Genomic DNA, 20,935 nt, shown 5'->3' with positions numbered 1-20,935 from the left:
GCTCCCAAGCATTCAGCCGTGACGGGCTCTGACCCCAGCACGTATCTTCTGTTAGTCTTTTCAAGAAGCAAAATGCTAGAGGGGCGCCTGGGTGGCTCAGTCGGGTGAAGCGTCCGACTCTTGATTTCGGCTCGGGTCACGATCTCACGGTTGGTGGGATGGAGTCCCGTGTCGGGCTCTGTGCTGGCAGCGTGGAGCCTGCTTGGGATTCTGTCTCCCGCTCTCTTTGCCCCTCCCCTGTGCTCTAAATAAATAAATAAATAAATATTACTTTTTTTTAAAAAGGAAGATGGCAGAATAGAAAGGAGCAAGGGCTTTGGGGTTAGAGACACCTGGGTTTAAGTCCTAGCTCCACTGTGTGACCTCAGACAAGTCACCTAACCTTTCTTAGCCTTGTTCCCTCATTACTAAAATAGGGAAGGCAAAGCCAAGGGTAACAGCGGGTTGCTGTGCACACCGTGTTCAACGCGGTGCTCAACAAATGAGGGTGATGATTCTCCTAGACCCCAGCGAGAGATCTTCCTCAACATTCAGTCCTTAAGACTCTGTCTCATTCCTGCCTCGCTGAGCTCAGCCATGCCTGTGACCTCAAGTCCTTGACCGCCACCCCCCCCCCCCGCCTTTGATGACCACCAAAGCCCTGTGACCAGCCCCGACCTCTCTCCGGAATGCGGACCTCTGGGCATCTCCACCAGAATGTCCCCCAGGCATCCCAGATCCAACGCGAGGTCCTGGCTTGTCCACCGTTCTCCGCGTGATTTGGGTCTCTCGCCTTGGCTTTGGCTTCTTCACTTTCCCGTGAGCAGGTCGGAGTAGATCACTATGGAGCCTCCCTCAGCCCTCACATACTAAGGTTCTCAACTCCGCGTCATCTCCCCAGACTAGCCACCTTCCGAGGCCGCACCTCCATCGCCCGATGAACCCCCAGCCTGCAAACTTGGATTTGTCCGTCTTGTTCGACACGGCCACCAAGTCGGGGAGAGTCTCCTCCAAGCTGTTCCCTATCTCCTCGCTCCTCCCCGCTGCCATTACTGTCATGCTAGGCCAGAGTCCAGACCCCTCCATCAGGACATGCTGGATGGACTCCATATCCAGGCTCTAGCACTGGCTTCCCCGGTCAGTCCAGCCTCTGCTCCAGTGATCAGTGACGGTCAGCCTCTCTCCCAAACAGACTTTGCATAGAAGCCGGCCCTCCTCCCGTCACTGTTAAGAACGGAACTTCCCTGTGGATGATGTCAGGGCCCTGGAGATTCTTTTCAGGTTGGGGATGAGGAAAGGAAACTTTTATGGTGTTCACACTAGATAATAAGTAATTTGCTAAATTCACTCATTCACCCATTCATTCATTTGTGCTTTTCAAAACACACCCCGTAGATGGTCATCTCCGATGCCAGACAGATCATGCCAGAGATCCTTTTGACCGTCTCATAAAAGCTGTGGGCCTTCGTTTCACAAGAACATACCTGCATGTGACTTTCCGCATATAATCTCAGGGCAGTTCCTAGACCCGCCCCCTCCCAAGCCCATCTACAGAGTGAAGTTGGCAACTACTTGAGCTCATTTTCCAGATGGGGAGACAGGAATGCAAAGAGAGGAAGGGGCTTGTCAGAAAACACCCAGAACACACATCTCCAGGCACTGGATCGTGTCCCGAAAGTGCTGGGCCCTACTCCGGGATCCAGGGCCCCAGGTTCATGGCTTTGGGTAGCGACTTCCCTAACACCTAATGTCTTTGTGTCATTTCCTCGTCCATCCAGACGTGACCAGGCCTGGACAGCAAGTCTGTGATGCGGAGATGATGTATATACAAGAACCGAGCCCCGCCCTGTGCACAGAGACTGTTCCTGTTTCTTCATCTGCCCACTTCTTCTCTTCCTTTCCTGCAGGATTTTGGAGGGCTGAGACAGGGCTTCCATCTAAAGTGGTCGCAGAAGTCTTCACGGAGGAGGCGAGCCCTGCCCAGGCCTCGATTGTGGGTGCTGGAGGGAGGCAGGGGCCAAGGGTTATTAATAGGCCTGGCTTGATGGAACCAGGGAGGGTGAATGTGATACAGACACCCAGCACCGTAGTTGGGAAGTACCTGACACCGGAAGGGGAGGGGGCCGAGGGCTGGGGGCAGCGCCACCTCCCAAAATAGCCAGACCAGAAGCCTATATAGGTGGCCACCACCCCCCACCAGGCTCACTTCCCTGCAGGCCCTCCCAACGGCCCAGCCTTTCAGCGAAGGTTCCAGCCCTCCACCCCGACCCGAGGTGAGTGGCAGGGACTGAGGTTGGAGGAGGACGTGGGGGGGGGGGGCTACCGTGGGGAGGAAGCCAGCTGGACGGGACAGCCACATTGCCCCTTCCCACAGTCACACGGGGCTGGGAGGGGGGTGCTGGAAGGTCCGCCGCTGTGGAGTCCAGGGCTGAGAGTACGAATTCCTGGGCTCTCCAGCCTAATGCCTGGTGTGGCCTGGGGCAGAACCCTCCCCGTGGCCGGGCCTCAGGCTCCCCACCTGTGGGATGAGATGGGTGGAGCCAGACATCTGCGGACTCTGGTGATGCCATCAGAGGAGGCCCATGAGTGGGCATTGGAGGCAGGAGGAAGGGGATGGAGGGCTGGCAGGCCGACCCAATAACATCTGGTGCTCTGGCGGGTGGGATCCGGCCCAGAGAGGGTGTCAAGTTGTTGGAAGGCTTGTCTAGCAGGCAGAGATAGGGGAAAGGAGGGAGGATGGGCCTGCCCAGTGGCTTCAGCCTTTGCCACAGGGGTCAGTGTTTGGGCGTGGTCTGTGGCACACTCGTGGGACTTGACAGGGCTGGGTCCTGGGCAACGGGGAGGGGCTCCAAGGACAAGGGTCACTGAACTCCAAGCCAGCAGATCCGGGAGAGGCTCCCTCTCTGCCACTGCCTTGCTGTGTGTCCTTCGGCCATTCACTGACTTGCTCTGGCCTCAGTTTCCCCACCAGCATAGCATGAGGCTCCTTCAGCTAGGGAAACAGACTCTCCAAATAGGCCCCTGGAGTGAGCTGAGCCTGAGGGCCGAAATGATAGCACAGAAGCCCAGCCCATCTGGGGGCAGGGATGGCGGGGACAGTTGAGGGGTCTGCGGAAGACCTGGCGGCAAGAGACAGCATGTCGGGAGCTGCAGCCTCTGCTCCTGGGAAGCCGGCTGGAGGGCTGTCGACTGAAGGAGCTGACTCACAGGCAGGGGGCAACCGGAGCGGTGTTGTCCTAAGGTTTCCAGGAAGGGCAGCCGTCCAGGGCTGAGCCGAGGGAGACGGTGTTGACAGCCAGTGTGCCAGAACTCCAGCAGCTGGACAGCTCTCCCCGGCCGCCCACCAAGTGTCACCAGCCTCAGCCTCTGAACACCCGCCTACACCTTCCGCCGGAGTCTAAAGATCCCACCACAAGGGACCATCAGTACCACCAACACAGGGAGACAGAAGACCAGAAAAGGGGAAGGTCACTGCCCAAGGTCACACAGGCACTCAGCACAGCCGCAGATCTGGAACCCAGGCATCCTGACTCCCCGTCCAGCATTCCTCACACTCCAGAAGCAGCTGGTTGCAGCCTGAATCCTTGGGAGACTGTGGGAAAGAACGCAACTGGTCTCTGGCTGCCTACGATTGGGAAGTGTCCACATTTCCCAGAGGTGAAGTTCAAGCCATAAAACCTGCTTCGCTTGTCTCCAAAGTGTGGTCTGAAGGTAACCACCTTCTCCCCAAATGTGAGTCTTCTGGTCTCCAAGTGGGGACAGGGGACATAAAGATTTCAAGTAGCCTCTCCCCGCCCCACCCTCTCCCAAAGGGTTTGCGGGGGCAGCAGTCTGAGCCCCCACTGTACTCCCATGTTCAGTGGCTCAGGAGACCAGAGAAGCCGAGTAGTTAGTGGAGATCTGAAAGCAGTTCTTTGGAAAGTCGGACTAGGAAAGAAAGAAGGAGAAAAAGGTTTCAGGGCATCCCTGGCCAGATGTGGGATGGGGCACCGGGAGGAGGGCCTGAGCAGCCCCGCCCATCCCTGCCACCTCCTACCGGCCATCCCCTGTGGGGTCAGATTTCCAGACCTCAGCGCTCAGATTTTGCAGCATAAATTTGCATCCAGGACAGACAAGAGCAGAGGCTGAGGTAGGAGCGGAGAGAGAATGGGAGCAGGGCCGAGGGACCCACGGGGGTTTGGGCTCGCCCCCCCCCCCCGACAGTCCCGTATCCTCCCCGAGGTGGCGGGACAGCCTCCGAGGTGCACCGACCCGAGACGCTGCCCTGCACCAGGCTGGCGCCTCCTGCGCGCCCTTGACGGCAGGCGAACCCTCCAGCCCCATAAATTCCAGAGGTCGCCCCCTCCCCGGGGACCCTGGCCGCGCGGCCCCCTGGGATCGCGAGGACCCCAGCGGGGGCGGTGCGGGAGCGACAGCGGGTCCGCGCGTCTGCCCGGCCAGCGCGGCGGCGGGACTGAGCGGCTCTGGCTGCGCGCCCAGCCCCGCGCCCCCTGGCTCTGCGCCAGGCCGGCGGGCGTGCGCCCGGCGCGCAGCACTGCAGCGCTGGTCATATGAGCAGAAATGATAAGAAAAGCACTTTTTAATCTTCTCGCACTTGCTCTGCCCGCTCCAACAGTTGCAGGATGTCGATGACAGACTTGCTCGGCGCTGAGGACATCAAGAAGGCGGTGGAGGCCTTTACCGGTGAGCAAGCGCGCTCCCCTCCCCAGACTTCTCCCCGGATCCACCACCCTGGCCCCGGCACCCCCGCGGAGGGCCAGCGCTCCCGCGTGCTCCTCTGCCCACGCTTCCTGCGGGGCGCTGGCAGGACGGAGCAGGGGGCTCCTCGCCATTTCCCAAACTCCTCTCGGGCGGGACTTGGCTCAGGGAGCGGGTGGGGAGGCCCAGCGAAACTTGCCGGGTGGCCGCGCTGCTGCGAGGACTCGGGATCCGGGACCAAGGGCAAAGACCGGGATGGAAAGCGGGACCTTCGGGTCCTTGTGGGCGCCTTGTGGGCGCTCGATACCTCCTGTTAAGGCACTTGGAGGGGTTGCAGGTGCGCCCGCCTTCTCTCCAAGCAGCCCCTTTCGGAGACACCCCCCCCCCCCGTTTAGAACAGGACTCTTCCGGCTCGCGGTTGTTGGCTCCCTGACTGTCCAAGCCCCCCTCTGGGAGTCAGAGCACCCCCCCAACAGCTCCCCCCAGCCACCACCACTGTCCCGCGAGCGGGGTGACCTTCCCGCAGCTGGCGCTCTGCTCTCCCCAGCCCTGCGCACAGCATCCTCAGCGCTTCCAACTTCCAGCCTCCTTAGGCGGCCAAGGGCGGGGAGCAGGCAGGCAACCCCACCTCTCTGAGCTGCCCTGGGCTTTTGAGCTCTTAGCTGCTACCTGCCTCCTCTCTCCCCTCACCCAGGTGGAGAAACTGAGGCTGGGAGAGGGCCAGAAACTTGCCCAAGGTCACCTAGCAGGGCAGGAGGGGGATTAGAACTAAGGTCACCTTCCGGTCTCAGTCCCCTACTGGAGTGGCAGAGGTGGACAGAGCAACTTCCCTCGGCCAAAGGCTGAGGGGAGAACGTGACTCTCAGCAGGACCCCTCCCTGCCACACCCCCAAATTACCCTCTCCAGGGTCCTGAAAGGGAGCACGGGACATAGAAAATTGGGGAGGGGGCCTCCCGTTTCCTTTCCGCTTGGTGTCCCTTCCTCAGGGTAAGAAACTCTGGAGACCACGCTCCTGGGGTACTGCGATAGCCCACCCTCTTCTCCTTGACCCACCTTCCCCCTCTGAGAAGGAACTTAACTGGGAATTCCCGGGGAGACTTCTAACACGCCCCCAACTCCCGCTGGGGATGGATATCTGCAGGAAAGCCACCATTTCTGGGGCCTCCCCCCTTCCTCCTCCTCCTCCCGCTGTGTGACCTTGAGAAAAACTTGTCCTCCCTCTGTCGATTTTCTGGCGACACGATCTGTGGCCGAAAAAAAAAAGGCTGACCACCGCCCCCCACCAGGATACACCACACCGTGTTCACAACACCCCCCATTCCCCTGCCCGCCCCCATTCGGCCACCACCCAAAAGCCTTCATGGAACCCGGGATGCCCCACTGCCTTCAAAGGCTACTTCTGCCATCAGCGAAGGGTAGGGCGGAGTGTGGGGGCAAATCCACCTTGGGCAAAGCACCCGTCCCCTGGTCTGGGCTCCTTCAGCCCTCCCACCCAGGTACACCCCTCTATCCCCCCCAGCACCGGCACAGGGAGATCAATCGGCAAATGCTGTGGCACCCCCATTCTCCTGCCCTTCCCTACCGCCCCTTCTTTGTCATTTTAACCCGCTGCTCTCCACCCCCCCACAGCTGTCGACTCCTTCGACTACAAAAAGTTCTTCCAAATGGTCGGCCTGAAGAAGAAGAGCCCGGATGACATAAAGAAGGTGTTCCACATCCTGGATAAAGACAAGAGTGGCTTCATCGAGGAGGATGAGCTGGGGTAAACTGAGGCCTGCGGGGGCGGCCCCGGCTGAGGGGGCGTGGGAGGCTGGGATTCTTGCTGCCGAGTTCCCATCAGGGCTGTCCTTGTCTCTGCACCGTTGGCAGAAAATAACTCTGCCTGACCGCCGTTGCTTCCGGAGGAATAAAATCCGCAGCAGAAAGTGCAACTAACTAGGTTAAATTATAGCCACTTAATATGGCTAACGGAAGGGTGCTACTTAATAATTTAATACACGTGGAGAGGCAGGTTTTCTGGATGCTTCACACCACACGCAAGACAGGGAGCGCTGCCTCGAGTATTTAGTTCGTTGATTGTCATTTGCCTAAAAGGCACCCTCCACCATCCCGCAGACCCTCCCCACCCCGCCCCCTGCACTTGTGTAACAGTGCAGCTAAAGCAGTGTCTGGGCAAGGTGGGGATGCAGAACCAACTTTGGGGGTCAGGAGTCCGGGGAGCAAAGCGGAGGAGGGGAAGGTCATCACTAGGAAAACGCACCCGGCTCGTCGCTGCCCACCAGGCTCGTCTTACGTCACTCTCTGGCCAAGACTGCCTTGGATTTCGTCTTCAAGAGAAGGGGGATGGTGTGGAGAGAGGCCTCGCGATAGGGACTTCCCTGTCCATCCAGTCTCAGTCTCACCCCAGATCATCCCACAAGGGTACCCTTTGCCTAGAACCTTCCCTTTCTACCCCCCCTCCCCCCGCCGCCCTCCCCCCCCCCCCCCCGCCACGGGCTGACTTCTGCTTGTTCTCCAGATGTCACCTTCTCCAGGAAGCCTCCCTGACTCTCCCCCTCACCCCAGGTGGGATGGATGCGTCCTCTGAGCACCCTTCTCTAGTTCCTCACCATCGCACCCATCACACCGTGCGGTCTTGACCTCCGCCTCATTTTTTTAGGTGCCTTCCTGCTCTGTGCTCCCACTTTCCAGCACGGCCCTGGCGCAGAGAAGACACTTTTGCGTTTGTGGTGTTGACCGAATAAATAAACAAATGCAGGTGCCCTGCCTGGCGTGGGGTCCACCTTTTGCGGAGGACAGCCTGTCCTTCTCTGCACACCCACCCGTGACGCCCAGCCCAGATGCATACGTGTCCCCCGCTTGCTGCCTAGCCCGGTGGCCCGTACCTGTCCCCGCAAGGTGACCTCCACCTGACTCCCTCCCTGGCTTTGCTCCCCAGATTCATCCTAAAGGGCTTCTACCCAGATGCCAGAGACCTGTCTGTGAAAGAAACCAAGATGCTGATGGCCGCTGGCGATGAGAATGGGGACGGCAAGATCGATGTCGATGGTGAGTAACCATGACCTGGGGCCTGAGCACATCATGGATCTTGGGATGTTTGGATGCTAAAAGCTTGGAGCTATCGCTGTCCCGTGAAGGGGAGGGGAGAGGTGGTCCTGTACGCCCCGGGATTAGAAGGAAAAGGCAAATGCATTGGGTCTGAGAGCACTGTCATGTAAGCCAGGCACACACACACACACACACACACACACACACAACTGGTACATTTTTTTCTAAATTTGAACAACCCGAAAGGAACAGATTCTCTTTTTTTTCTCCCTGCTGCCTAGGGAATCAAGGATGATTTGGGATTTTGTTTTTCCCCTGACTTTTGCCTGCAACTTTTGCCTGAGTTCCGGTCCCAGCTCTGCCCCAACTGGCTGTGTGACCTTGGGCCGTCTCTCTCCTTCTCTGGGTCTCAGTCTCCCATCTGTAATCCGAGGAGATGAGGCCAACTGATCCCCCAGGGCCCTGTGGGTCCTCCTGTTCTCAAATTCCAGAGATGGAAATTCCTTATCTTCCATCCTCCTCAACATCTTGTCCTGGTATCCTGTAACTTCAGGTTTCAAGACCTCTTCTGGCTTTGCCCAAACATACCGTTCCGGCCCTGAAGGGGAGCCAGGAAAAAGAGCCAGCCAGCAATCAGCTAGGAATTAGGAAAAGGGATATCTGGGCCTTGCTTTTCAAGCTTTGCTTTCAGAACAGGCTTCCAGAGAGGCTGGTGGTCCCCACATGCTTCCCCGCTGAGGTGTAACCAGCACCCCCAGAGCACCCCCCAGCAGCGTTGCCTTCCTTAGCATCCCAACAGCCTTGAGAATGATCTCCGTTTTGCAGATGGGCAAACTGAGGCTGAAGGTGCTTAGCCTGTTCAAAGAGCTAGGACATAAGTGGGGGAACAAGGCTTTGGAAGAACTCTTTCCCGCAAGCTGTGCCCGCAGCTCGTAACGGTCCAAGCGAGGTGCATAGTTTCATCCTAGGACCTGCTCGGGCTCGTTGTGAAAATTAAGTGGCTGTCAACACAAAAGTGCTCTGGGAAAGTTAAAACGCTTCCGAATGTGGGTGTCGTGTATTAAAGTTTTCTGTCCGCGACCAAAATGGAGACAGGGTCAGACGCAGCCGGGCGCCTGGCCTTCTAGTCCCAGCCGTCTCTCCCGTGGCTGCAAAGGAGGGAGGTGACTTGAAAGGAGCCGGAGCCGAAAGTGCAGGAGAGAAATGGGTGACTGGTCTTGGTGCGTTCCAGTGAGTGGCACCTGTCCCCACACCCCCTCCTCAGCAAGCCACTTAGCTCCACCCTAGGCCAGCGTTCCCGCCCTGACCCCAACCCAAACCGCCACACCTGTCTCCTGTTTTTATTTGCAGCCAGTAGGCCACCGCTCAGAAGCCACCGTAGGCGGGGGCGGGGGCCCCAGGGTTGGCTGTTCTGGAATAACCTACATGATAAAGAAAAACCAGGCCAGATCCTAGGCTGCTTCCCTGCCTCCCTGCCTCCCTCCCTCCCTCCCTCCCTCCCTGCCGAACTCATATTTTAAAGAGGTAACTCAACTTTTGCAACTGATCTAACAGACGTGTCCCGAGTGCTAAGCCTGTGCCAGGCTATCAGGGAGGCAAAGATGAATTAGACCCTACTCCCAGCGGCGCTATTTGCTGGCTGGGTGCCCCGGATAAACTGGGCACGGACAGCGCATGGGTCACTGGCATTTGTGAGGATTCCATGACACCGTGCACGTTGAGTGCGGGGCCCAGAGCACTGTGAGTACTCGGCAAACGGTGGCCGTGACGCTATTTCCCTTCCATCCGCGCGTCGCTTACGGCTCTAGGTACAGGCGCACGAAAGAACGGCGACACCAGGGAGGGGCAGAGAAGCCTTTTGGAGAGGGAGGAACGGAGGCGTTTCGGCAGATTGGAGGCTGTGGGCAGGAAGCCACAGGCTGGAGTCTGGGGTGGGGGGCCGTCCCTGCGGAGCCCCGGGCAAGGCGTCGGGTTTAGCAAAGGCGTAAGGCTGGGAAGTTTAGGGATGTTTAGAAAGGGGCAAGAAGGTTGGTTTGCTGGGCGTAGGAAGAGCGAATCGTCACCAAGGTGGCGATGTGTGCCCGGCCCAGTGCTGAACTCTGAGCACACGTCACCTGTGACAGAGGACGGAGGTACAGTTGCGGAAAGAGAAGGGCCAGTGCCTAAGGGACGCTGGATGCAAAGCCAGGTCTGTCCGCCCGCACAGTTCAAGCTCAGGACGACCTGGTGGAGGCCCGAGGGGTCAGCACAGAATGAAACGGGGGGGGGGGCAGGAGAAGAAATGGGCAGGGAGGACAGATCCCCCTGAGGCAGCAGGGCCCCACACGGTGCACTTCGGAGGTGGGACAGACGCAGATACCTCCCCTCCCCACCTCCACCCCAAACACGGTACTTTTTCTGGAAGGTGCCGGCGAGGATGAATGTGATGGTGCCCGATAGGCCGTGAGATGGGAGGCACGAGGACAGCTTGTTGAAAGAATGAAAGAAAGAATGAATGGATGTGGCTCTGGGGGCGCAGTGATGGGCAAGTGTGGTGTGGAGGGAGAGGTCTGCAGGCGAAGGCGGGAGACCCGTGTGGGCTGGGGGCTTGCATGTGGCAGGTGCCGGGGGATTCTAGAAGCAGGACCACCCTCATGGCCCGCTGTTTGCCCTCTGAAGGTGAGTGATGCTTACCAGGTCCTTGAGGACCCCAGATTGGAGGGAGGAGATGGGAAGGCAAAGTTCTAATAACAACCCTTTGCATTCCCGTCTCTGGGCCAACTGCCTCCAGGAAGCTCAAAGGCTTTTATAGATGTGGTCGATTGATTCTCGAAGGCCACCCTTAGAGCTGGTAAAGGAGGGTTTTAAGGCGGAAAAGGAGGAGAAGGTGGACAGAGGTGGAAGGCGCCCCCAAACCCAGCCACAGTTGCAAGACCCAGGCCCAAATGGCAGGTGACACTACTAAGTGACAGGCTCCTTCTGAAGTGTTTGCCCTTCACATTGGTGGGTCTCAAACTGGAGCGAACGGCAGGTTCACTGGAGGGCTTTTCACAACACAGTTGGCTGGGCCGGACCCCCAGAGCTCCCGAGTCCTTCGGCCTGGAGTGGGGCCCAGGTGTGGGCCTTTCCACCAAGTTCCCAGGTGGCGTTCCTGCTCTGGGGACCATACTTTGAGAACCACTGCCTTACAAAAATCCTAGAAGGCAGGTGCTATCACACTTCCCCTTCTACAAATGAGGAAACAGAGGCACGGGGAGGTTAAGTGTCCAGGGTCTCTCAGTAGCAGGGGCAGGACTGAGGCTCAGAGGTCCAGCCAGGACCCCTCTCCGCCCCTTCCCCCCGCCGCCACCCTGCCTCTCACGAGGACGTGTCCCTGGCCTGGGCTCTCCACTCCCAATGCCTGCCCGTGTGGACCGTGCAGGCTGACAGGACGAGTGGTTGTCACACACACACACACACACACACACACACACATACACACACACATGCCATCTAGTTACCGGTTCCCTGAAACCCGACACTGTGATGGGTCCTGTTTCCTATGCTTCCAGGCTATTCCAGCTCAAGAGCCTGTGGTTTGCTTTTTTGCTTCGGTGGCTGAAAAATTTAGTCTTAATTATCCCTGGACCACTGCAGTCTGCTCCACTCGCGTGCCCCGAGGCATCTGCCTTTCCTGCTTCCTTCTGGTGAAATCTGTTCTCATCTGTAAGCAGCCCATTTGACGTGGTGGGCAGGCGGGCGCCCTTGGGCCGAAACACCTAAAGTTAGGCAGAAAATACGACCTGCGCGCCCCGCGAGCAGTGTGGACGGCCAAGCCTTTTTCTCTCCCTGGCCATCTATCTCCTCCTCCCAGAGTGGGGATAAAAATACCCATGTCAAAGGGCCGTTGCTTGAATTAAGTGAGTGTTCTGGAAACGACCCCTTCTCTCCCATTTTGTATGTGTGCTTTCTCTCGGAAGCCTCCTCGAAACCCTTGCGGAACGAATACCAGCCCTCAAAGAAGACGAAATGGGGTCCAGGACGGGAGGAAAGTGAGAGGGACGGAAGGAGAGGTCAGGATTTGGTTTCCAGGCAAGGCCGGATGAGCACCTCAGGGCCAGCCGCAGTCCTGGTGGCAGAGCCCTAAGGCGTGTGGCATTTTGTCCCGTCTCCCCTCGTCATCACATCAGCCCTATAAGGGGGCGGGGGAGACAGAGTCTATGATTCCCCCACTGAGAGTTGTGGAAACTGAGGCCCAGTGGGCGTTAAGCGCCAAAGTCACACAGAAATCCGTGGCGGCAGGGAACCCGAGTCCCCTGACTCTGTCACTCCCTCCGCCAGGCTGGGCCGAGACATTCCAGTTATAAATGGTTTCTGGGCTTAGCGAGATGCTTGCTTTAATTCCCCAGCGGATGCCCTAAGTCCGGCCTGTGTGGCGCTAAGGGGGAGGCAGCAGCACTCCTGTGAGAAGGGACAGTAGGGAAGGGGCGGGAAGATGTCCCCTCTCCATTTATCCCTCTCCTGCCTCCATGGGTCCTGGCGTGAGTCAGAGCCCCAGCCTTTGAAAGAGAGAGAGAGAGAGAGAGAAAGAGAGAGAGAGAGAGAGAGAGAGAGAGAGAGATGCACCCCATGCCGGCATTAGAATCTTCCTGGCCGAGTGACTCACAGCCTCAGTTTCCCTGTCAGTAACATGGGGACGAGAGAGCCAGTGCAGAGGAAATGGGGTGACAGCCAGGGCAGTGCCTGGCACGGAGTGAGCCCCCAGGACCGTTTAGGCCGCTCCCTGCCGCCGTCTGGCTTGACCCCAAATAACCCGGCCTCCCGCTCCCCCCGGGTGGGAAAGTGATCCCTGTTTGCAATACCGATTTATAAGCAACCTAGCCCGGGAGCTATTTAGAGGCGAGGTGATAAACCAGGAGGCCGGTGCCTGCATCCCGGTGGTCACGACAGAGGGAAGGAAAGAGGCTTCCAAGAGCTGACTCAAGGTCCATCTCAGTTTCTCTCTGGGCCGTCAGCATGTGCTGGTCTCACCTGTCAATAGCTTCTAAATTTGTCCAATCCCCATGGCCCTGGGACTGGGACCGACCTAATTAGGCTAACTGCAGTTTCCTATGGGAAAGGAGAAGGCTGAGCCCTCTCGCCCTCTGAGCCTCCCCGTCGCCACCCCCTCGTTCTTTTCTAAGTGGATAAGGAAGAAACTGCAGGCTGGCCCTTGGGGATCTCCAGGGAGGACTCAGGGGGCAGAGGTGGGGCTCTGCGTCCTTCCAGAGGGATGCTCTCCCTCCCATCTGGATTTAGAGGTGCTCCCTCGGTGTGCCGGGCACCGACACAGCAGACACGTCTCACCCATTATCTCATGTAGTCCTCACCAGAAACCCTATGAGGAGATGCTCTCGGTATCCCCATTTCACAGACGTGGAAACTGAGGGGCAGAGCCCGAGTGTCCTCAGATGGGCGTGCTGGAGGCGGGCTCCTAACTCGGATGGCGTAGGTGGTGCGGGCAAGTTGCTCTCGATCTTTCGGACCGCCCCCCTGCCCTCTGCTGCCCACCCCCTCCTTGTCTTTGCCTCAGGATTTTTGTTGACATTTCGAAGCTCCAACCTGTGTCGGATGGAGAGGAGACCCAAGGGAGGTGGAATTAACCTGTATACAGCCTACCAAATGCTGCTTGCCGGCTACGGATCAGGCCGGTGACAGGGGCTTTAGCGCCGGTTCCTCTAAAGGAGCCAAGGAGCTCCCTTTTACAGATGGGGAAACTGAGGCACCGTAAGGCGACGTGTCCGGCCCAAGGTCACGGAAGCAAGAATGAGTGGGAGGCAGGAGTTGACGCCCAGATCCCTTGCTCGAGGCTCTCTGCGAGAGCTGGAAAGGCGTCTCCTCGACCTGACATTGCACACAGGAGCAAACTGAGACCTGGAGGGGTGAGGGCGCGGGGGCGGGAGCGGGAGGCAGGACCAAGGTCAGAACCTCCTCCCCATCCGTCGTCCCAGCATCCCTCCGCCAAATCAATTGACCCAGACTTCCGCAAGGCTTTGGATGTTTTGCTCATTTGTTTTTCCTTAAGGGGAAACCTGGACATTTTAGAGGAGACTTTTTTTTTTTTTCCTTTTGATAAGAGGGCTGTTCGTTAATTGGCTGATTCCTAAGAACTCTGCCCTGAGGCACAAACGAAAGGTACGGAAGAGGTGACCTCTGCCCTCAATTTGTCTACAAAACGCCCTGCTAGCTTCTGGGAGGATAAAATTAGAATCTAGTGTTCTCTGCAAAAAGCCGGGGCGTGTGGCCTTCGTGACGTGCTGGCTGCTTCAGAGTGGATCCCAGGGTGGGCAAAGGAGTCTGTTTGCAGAAGCTTTTGAAAACCCCGCAGGTCCAAGATATATCCCAGTCCAAGTGGCCTGCCACGGGAGAGACCCGTGGTTGGCATTCCTTGGTCCCCCTCATGCTGACCTCACCAAATGCCACTCCGGGTGAAGGCATTCACTGGCTTCTTGCGGATGAGCAGTCCCAGGACCCGTGATTTCTTTTTTTTTTTTTTATGTTTTATTTTTTATATTTAGAAGAGCATGAGTGGGGGGAGGGGCAGAGAGAGCCACAGACTGAATCCCAAGCCGGCTCCAGGCTCCGAGCTGTCAGCACAGAGCCCGATGCAGGGACTCCAACTCATGAGCCGTGAGATCATGACCTGAGCCGAAGTCAGACGCTCGACCAACTGAGCCACCCAGGCGCCCCTTGATTTCTAGGGTGAGGGTTAGCCGGGGGGGGGGGCAGTGGGGGTCGGGAAACTATTAAGGACCAGCTTCCCCTTTGAACAGTCTCTCCATGAGCTGGTATTGGCAGACGGACTCATGTCTCCTTTTAGTCTAGCGCAGAGCAAACTTAGTGCCCGAGGACAGGATATATGGGCTCTGGCCAGCTTTCCAGATTAAATGGCAGGTTGAGGGAGTCCCTGCTTCCGCCCGATCTGGGACGCTAGCCCAAGCAGGAATGGCCTCTCCGCACTCATGGAGAGGGTGTGCCTGGGACCACAGGCCAAATCCTGCCTCTGCCTTTTATTTGCTGCATGGCCTTGACACTTCACTTCTCCGGGCCTCCGGTTCCCCGTCTATAAAGTGGGAATCACCCCACTCAGCTCCCAGGGCTGTTGTGAAAACTAGACATGAGGCAGGTCAGAACTTGTTGGACCCTAAGGAGGACTCGTGACCCATCCATCCATCCCTCCGTCTTTCCATCCATCCATCCTTCCATCTGTCCATCTCTCCATCAGTCCACCCATTTGGCATTTGTTTATTAGCACCTGCTGTGGGCCGGTGGGCACACTGTGTGCTAGGAGGCTGGTGGACAAGCCTGGAGTTTACGCTCTAGTAGGGGGAGACCGACAAAAATAAGTAAGTACCTAAAGTAAGCATTTCGGAGAGTGCTAAGTACCAGGAAGTAAATAAAAAGGGGCTGATATGGCAGAGTCACGGGGGTGGCGGTATCTGAGCTGGCTCCTGTGTCACTCTATGCCTAGGTCAAAGTAGGTCGGAAAGCTCCGGGGTTCAGAAAGGAGCCTAAAAGCAGTAGCTTGACTCACACGTGCTGTGTGATCTCGGCCAAGCTAATCACCTCTGGGGCCTCCGTTTCCCCATCTGTAAAATGCAGACAGAAGCATCCCTGCCACGGAGTAGTTGTGAGAATCCAATGACATAATATACACAGAATGCTTTGCATTTTGCATTCCATGCATAAGAATTCTTTTTTTTTTTTAACGTTTTATTTATTTTTGAGACAGGGAGAGACAGAGCATGAACGGGGGAGGGTCAGAGAGAGGGAGACACAGAATCTGAAACGGGCTCCAGGCTCTGAGCTGTCAGCACAGAGCCTGACGCGGGGCTCGAACTCACGGACCGCGAGATCGTGACCCGAGCCGAAGTCGGCCGCTTAACCGACTGAGCCACCCAGGCGCCCCAAGAATTCTTAAAAAACGGACAATGCTGATCACAGCACTGATGACAAGCACCACCTGTCTCGTCGAGGTGCTGTCACAGGGTCACAGGAGCTCCTGGCTGAGGAAGCAGACGCGTTGGTCCCCGCCCACGGGAGGGATTTTTAGAGTACCTGGTGCTCCGGGTCCATCCCGGCCACTCGCTGTCATCGCTCAGCCTGCAGCCCCGGGGGTTTTCAGGACCAGTTAGAGGACCCCCTCCCCCTCTCTCCCACCTCCAGTCGATACCTAGACGCCCACACCCAGGTCGTCCCTTGCCTTCCCTGTCCTCGGGGACAGGGAGGGAGCCTGGGGACAGGAGAGGGTGGCGTCCATTTCCCAGCTCAAACCCCAGAAAGACAAGGAGCCCGGGCACGTGTCCCTCCGCGGGGCAGGGATCAGTTTTTTCGCTTTTTTATCTGAACATGATGCTGGCTTTACAGAAGAGCTTTGACGATAGCATGGTGAGTTCTACACACCCCTCCCCCAGCATCCCCCAGGGCTGACATTTCACGTGACCGTGGGGGCACAGGATGCAAACTAAGAGATTGCGTGGTGGGGGTTGACATACGTGCCTCGTACAAGGTCTGGGGAGGGGGGGACGCGCCCCGAGGAGCCCCACGTACTTCTGATACCCTGAAGCCATGTTTTCACAAGAAATCATTAGGGTCCCCCTACCTTCACACACCGACAGATCGACACCCGGACCGACACCCAGAGAGGCACGTTTCCCAGCAAACGCGCCAGGCTGGGCCTGGAACCCTAACTCTCAATCGTTTCTAGACGTGATGGGGACGGCCCTGGGGCCCCACACGCTGGCGGGCTGGGGACGCAGCATCTCAGAGACGTCTCGTGGCAGAGGGTGGCAAACTCCTTCCTGTCCTTTCTTGTCTCCCGGAGAGAAAAAACAACCGGGCAGACATCCCCTGGGCCCCCCTTTATTCCAAATAAAGGTCTCAGAAGACCTGGCCGCGGGGCAGTAGCCCCTAAGACTGCCGCAGCAAGGATGCCCCAGGTGAGGGGCATGGAGAACCAGGGGCAGGGGAACTCCTGGGGGTGGGGGGCAGAGATTTGCTGGCTCTTCTCGCCGTCTCCCAACTCAAGAAGTGTGCTGACTTCTCTTCCTTTTATGGATGAGGACAGGGAGGCTCAGAGAGGCCAAGCGCTTTGTCTGAGGTCACACAGCCCATAAGCGGCAGAGCCAGGTTTGGGGCCCAGGCCTCCTGACCGAACCAGCCCTGTCACAGGAGGTGCCAGCCCAGAAATGGCTACTGGGTGTTCCCCAAATCCAGCCCATTGTTTCCTGCCTTCTGAGCCCCTGCCCGCCAAAGGCCCCCGCCTGTTGATCCCTTCCCCACCGTCTGCTTTCTCCTGTGGGAACCCCACATCTTCTCGCAGGACTCTATCAGAAGCCACATGCCCTCTGAAGTTTTGTTGACGCCTTAAACAGAAGGCACCTCTTCTCCCGGTGACAGCGAAGTCTCTGGGCCCGCCATCCGTCGGCAAACTGTTCACAAACAGTGCGGCCTCTCAGGGTCAGGCTCGGAGGCAGGTGGTGGGTGGGGCAGGAAACAAGGTGGGTGGGCCCTGGAGCTTTCTGTTCCAGCGGGAGAGGCAGATCACAAGGGACTAAGCAGGAACGTACTCCAAAGTGTTTCAAGAGTGGTAGGCACTGTGCGCAGGGCAAGAAATGGTGATGGCAGAGGATCACGGTAGGGGAGGGTCACCACCGTCACCAGAATGGCCAGAGAAGGCCCCAGGAGGAGGGACAGCTGAGTTGGGAACACGGCCGGCCGTGAGGAAGTCTGAGCGCCCACTGGGCAGAGAGAACGGCAGGTGCAAAGGTCCTGCGGTGAGAATGCCCCCAGCGAGTTTGAGATTCAGAAAAGAGGCCAGCGGCATGGAGCATGTCCTGCCAGGTACTGTTTCTTCCCTGACCAGACCAGAAGCTCCTTCAGGGCAAGAATCATCTCTGGCTCCCCTGTACCTCCCCTCACCTGGTCGGAGACACCCCTTTGTTTATTTAGGCGGGGATGGATTCAGTGGGGGACACTGGATCTCCTCCCAGTGCTGACACCAATCTCTGACATCATTACTTAGTGTTCGGCGAAGCTGGGCAGGTGGATGTTCCTGGGGCGGGAGGGCACGTGACCCCACCGTGGACTTGACCGCAAGTCACGTGGAGGGAGCTGGACCCCCCCCCCCCGCCCGGTCTTAAGTCCCAGCTCAGCCCCTTACAACCCTGGAGGCTCTGAAAAGCCACGTCTCTCTGGGCCTCAGTTTCCCCTTCTGTAAAGTGGGAATCACTCCCGGTTTCCCGCGTGATGGTCAGTTAAATGAGGAGCTGTGGGAGACAGGGCCCAGCTCATTCTGAGCACCTGTACGCACTCATCCGTCTCAGCGGCACGGAGATGTCACCTCCTCCAGTCTCCTCCATGGTCTTGTTGAGCCCCCGAGGAGGAAAAACACACAATGGCTCTTGAATCAGGTTGCTCACTGGAATCACCTTTTACTTTCTTTTTTCTTTTTCTTTTTCTTTTTTTTTTTTTTTGAGAGAGAGTATAGATGAGCAGAAAACTTACAGAAGAAATACAAAAGGCTGATAAAGACGTAGCAGGCCGAGAGGGTGTTTTTGTTTTTTTTTTTTCCCCCTGCCTCACCTTCTTTCCTTGACCGCCTCACTGCTGGGGAAGAGAAGATTTGCAGTCAAAGAATATCTCTAGCAAAGGGGTGCCTGGGTGGCTCAGTCGGTTAAGCCTCAGACTTCAGCTCAGGTCACGGTCTCGTAGTTTGTGGGTTCGAGCCCCGCATCGGGGTCTGTGCTGATGGCTCGGAACCTGGAGCCTGCTTCGGAGTCTGTGTCTCCCTCTCTCTCTGCCTCTCCCCCACTCGTGCTCTGTCTCTCTGTCTCAAAAATAAAATAAACATTAAAAAAACATTAAAAGAAAAAGAGTATACTGACCCGGATGAGCACTGAGTACTACACGAAAAGTGTTGAATCACTTTATTGTGCCCCCTGAAACGAATAGACCTACACCATATGGCAACGACACTGGAAGTAAAACTTTTTTCTAAGTAAAACAAACAAAAGAGAGATGGTGATAGCTCGCCGTTTCTCATTGACTTCATTCATTCATTCATTCATGCCCACACTCACTCATTCCATCACTCCAGGCCTGCAGGAGAGGGGAGAGCCAGGAGGAAGCACCGTGCAGGGCCCCACGGTCAGGCCATGGCGAGTCCTTCCACACCGTCCCCCTCTGATTCACCTCTCTTTCCTCTTCTTTTGCAGAATTCTTCTCTCTGGTGGCCAAAAGCTAAGAGGCTGTGACTACCCCAGGCCTTCCCCCTCTCTGCCCCAAACACCCAATCTCAGCCCCTCGAGCTGCCCTCCTGCGTTTCTGTTCAGTGTGTTTATGTTATTTTTTACTCTCCCCACCCCCTGTGGCCCTCAAACGACATCATTCTTCTGGAAAATGCTGGAGAAACAATAAAGGCTGTACCAATCAGATTCTACTGCTCCGGAGGCTGTGGACCTGCTGGGGTGTGGATCCTGCCTTGGCTCTCCAGACCCACCTGTGCAGGGGTGGGGCAGGATTTAGACAGAAAAGGGGATCGGAGGGAAATTTACTGAGCCCTCCTCTGCCTTGGGTGCTGAGAATGGTACTCTGCATGGGTTGCCCATTAATCCTTGAAACTGCCCATAAGGTAGGTGATGAAACTCCCACTTTACAGATGCAGAGACTGAGTCTTAGGAAAGTGATGTGTCAACCCCGCACAGCTAGGACTTCTAGATGGATGGATGGATGGATGGATGGATACCCATTAAGACTCTTTGTTACAAATGACAAAAACCCCACACAGAGTACCTTAAGCAAAAAAAGGAAGGAAAAAACAAAGATCTGGTTATGCCTGAATGGTCCAGGGCTAGGTCTTCAGGAACAGCTGGATCAAGGGACCCGAGTGCTATCATCAGAATTAAGTCCTTCTTCCCTCTGAGCACTGTGTTCCATTTTGCTGGATGCATTATCGGGCAGGCCCTCCCTCATGGTGGCAAGATTCGTCCAGCATCTCAATGCCGGTGAAAAAAGAGCTTCTCTTTCCCAGTCACCCCATCAGGAGATTCCAAATTTAATCCCGTTAATACCAGTGGCTAACGGGTATTGAGCACTTACTTTGGACGGAACCCTTTACGCGATTCCATCTGCACAACAACCCTATGAATGAGTACTATCATTATCTCATGTTTGCCCCAAGTTACACTACGAATAATTAGTGAAGCCAGGGCAAGGTGGGGCCAGGCAACCCCGTCGGGATTCAGGCTGAGCGGCAGGTAGGGACAGGCCACCTTCCCTGGTGGCCTCCGGGCAGCGTCCGCTGACCCAGGCTTAGCAGGGGACTTGGGATCAGACCCAGGAAGCAGCAGCTCGGGAGGGCCTCACTGGCCCGAGGCGGCTTTCGGTGCCTGTCACCCCACCCCCAAATGACAGTGCACACATCACAGTTCAGACTCAGGGCAGCGCGTGGCCCGGCAGCAAAGCGCCTTTGAAAGCAGGGCTGTTCGACCTCTCAGGGGACACAGGACATGGGCTGCGGGGCGCTCAACTCGGAAAGGATTTGTCTGGAGCACGAGCGGGACAAGGAGAAAAGGCTTCCTCGAGGGCAGGACGCCTTTCGGGGGACTGGGGAGTACAGCGGTGTTGGGGGTGGGGGGGTGGGAACGACAAGTAACCCCACGGCGGCCATCCCTCACCAAGCCTCCTCCTGCCTCCTACCCCGTAGTTTTTGATTCAGTTCACTCCGCCACCCTCCCAACCCCCACCTGATCCAGGCCCAATCACAGGTAGGGGTGGGGAGGGCGGGGTAGGGGTCCGCCTCCGCAGAGCCCTGCCGCCAGGGTCTCACATGCGTGAAGAGCCTCCAGTTCAGACTTTCCGAGGAGGCCAGACCTCCAGTCGCCGGCTGTAACTCAGGTTTGGCATTTCTCTATACTGGGACCCATGTCACGCGGAAGTCTGCGGGCTCCAAGCCGGCTCTGAGAGCCACTGGTGGCAGCTTCCCGGGCCTCTGGACCGCCACGGTGGCCTCCTAGCCGGGGTCCCGGGCCTCCCCCACCTCCCCGATCTGCTCTCCACCCAGAGGCCCCGAGGGCTCTTTCCAAAACAGATCAGGTCACATTGCTCTGCTTAAAACTGTCCTGTGACTGCCCCATCCACGGTAGAGCCCTGAATCAAAGCACAGCCTTCCCTGCCCACAGGCGCCCAGTCCCCCTCTCCACCCCGTCCCCC

At 57.3% G+C, this 20,935-nt stretch overlaps 1 protein-coding gene across 3 annotated transcripts; it reads left to right on the top strand.

The window, feature by feature from the left end:
* Positions 1–2,169: 2,169 nt before the first annotated feature.
* PVALB (parvalbumin) lies at positions 2,170–19,158 on the top strand. Of its 3 annotated transcripts, none has more exons than XM_003989233.5 (5): positions 2,170–2,252; positions 4,595–4,662; positions 6,308–6,440; positions 7,617–7,726; positions 18,940–19,158. In XM_003989233.5, exons 2-5 carry the CDS (start codon positions 4,602–4,604, stop codon positions 18,966–18,968), a joined length of 333 nt encoding a protein of 110 aa, XP_003989282.1. In that variant the 5' UTR covers positions 2,170–2,252; positions 4,595–4,601; the 3' UTR covers positions 18,969–19,158. The 3 variants fall into 3 exon arrangements, with proteins under 3 accessions (XP_003989282.1, XP_019691070.1, XP_019691069.1); XM_019835511.2 differs by lacking the exon at positions 2,170–2,252 and adding an exon at positions 3,666–3,690; XM_019835510.3 differs by lacking the exon at positions 2,170–2,252 and adding an exon at positions 4,038–4,108.
* Positions 19,159–20,935: the final 1,777 nt, after the last annotated feature.

The sequence above is a fragment of the Felis catus genome, chromosome B4 (genome assembly GCF_018350175.1).
Source record: "Felis catus isolate Fca126 chromosome B4, F.catus_Fca126_mat1.0, whole genome shotgun sequence".
Lineage (NCBI taxonomy): Eukaryota > Metazoa > Chordata > Mammalia > Carnivora > Felidae > Felis > Felis catus.
The sequence above is the reverse complement of the archived record's forward strand: the minus strand, read 5'-3'. Positions and strand labels throughout refer to the sequence as shown.

Coding starts and splice junctions, on each gene's coding strand:
- PVALB (XM_003989233.5), top strand. CDS start 4,602: ATGTCGATGACAGACTTGCTCGGCGCTGAGGACATCAAGAAGGCGGTG. Junction 4,663..6,307: donor GGCGGTGGAGGCCTTTACCG/GTGAGCAAGCGC, acceptor ACCCCCCCACAG/CTGTCGACTCCTTCGACTAC. Junction 6,441..7,616: donor ATCGAGGAGGATGAGCTGGG/GTAAACTGAGGC, acceptor TTTGCTCCCCAG/ATTCATCCTAAAGGGCTTCT.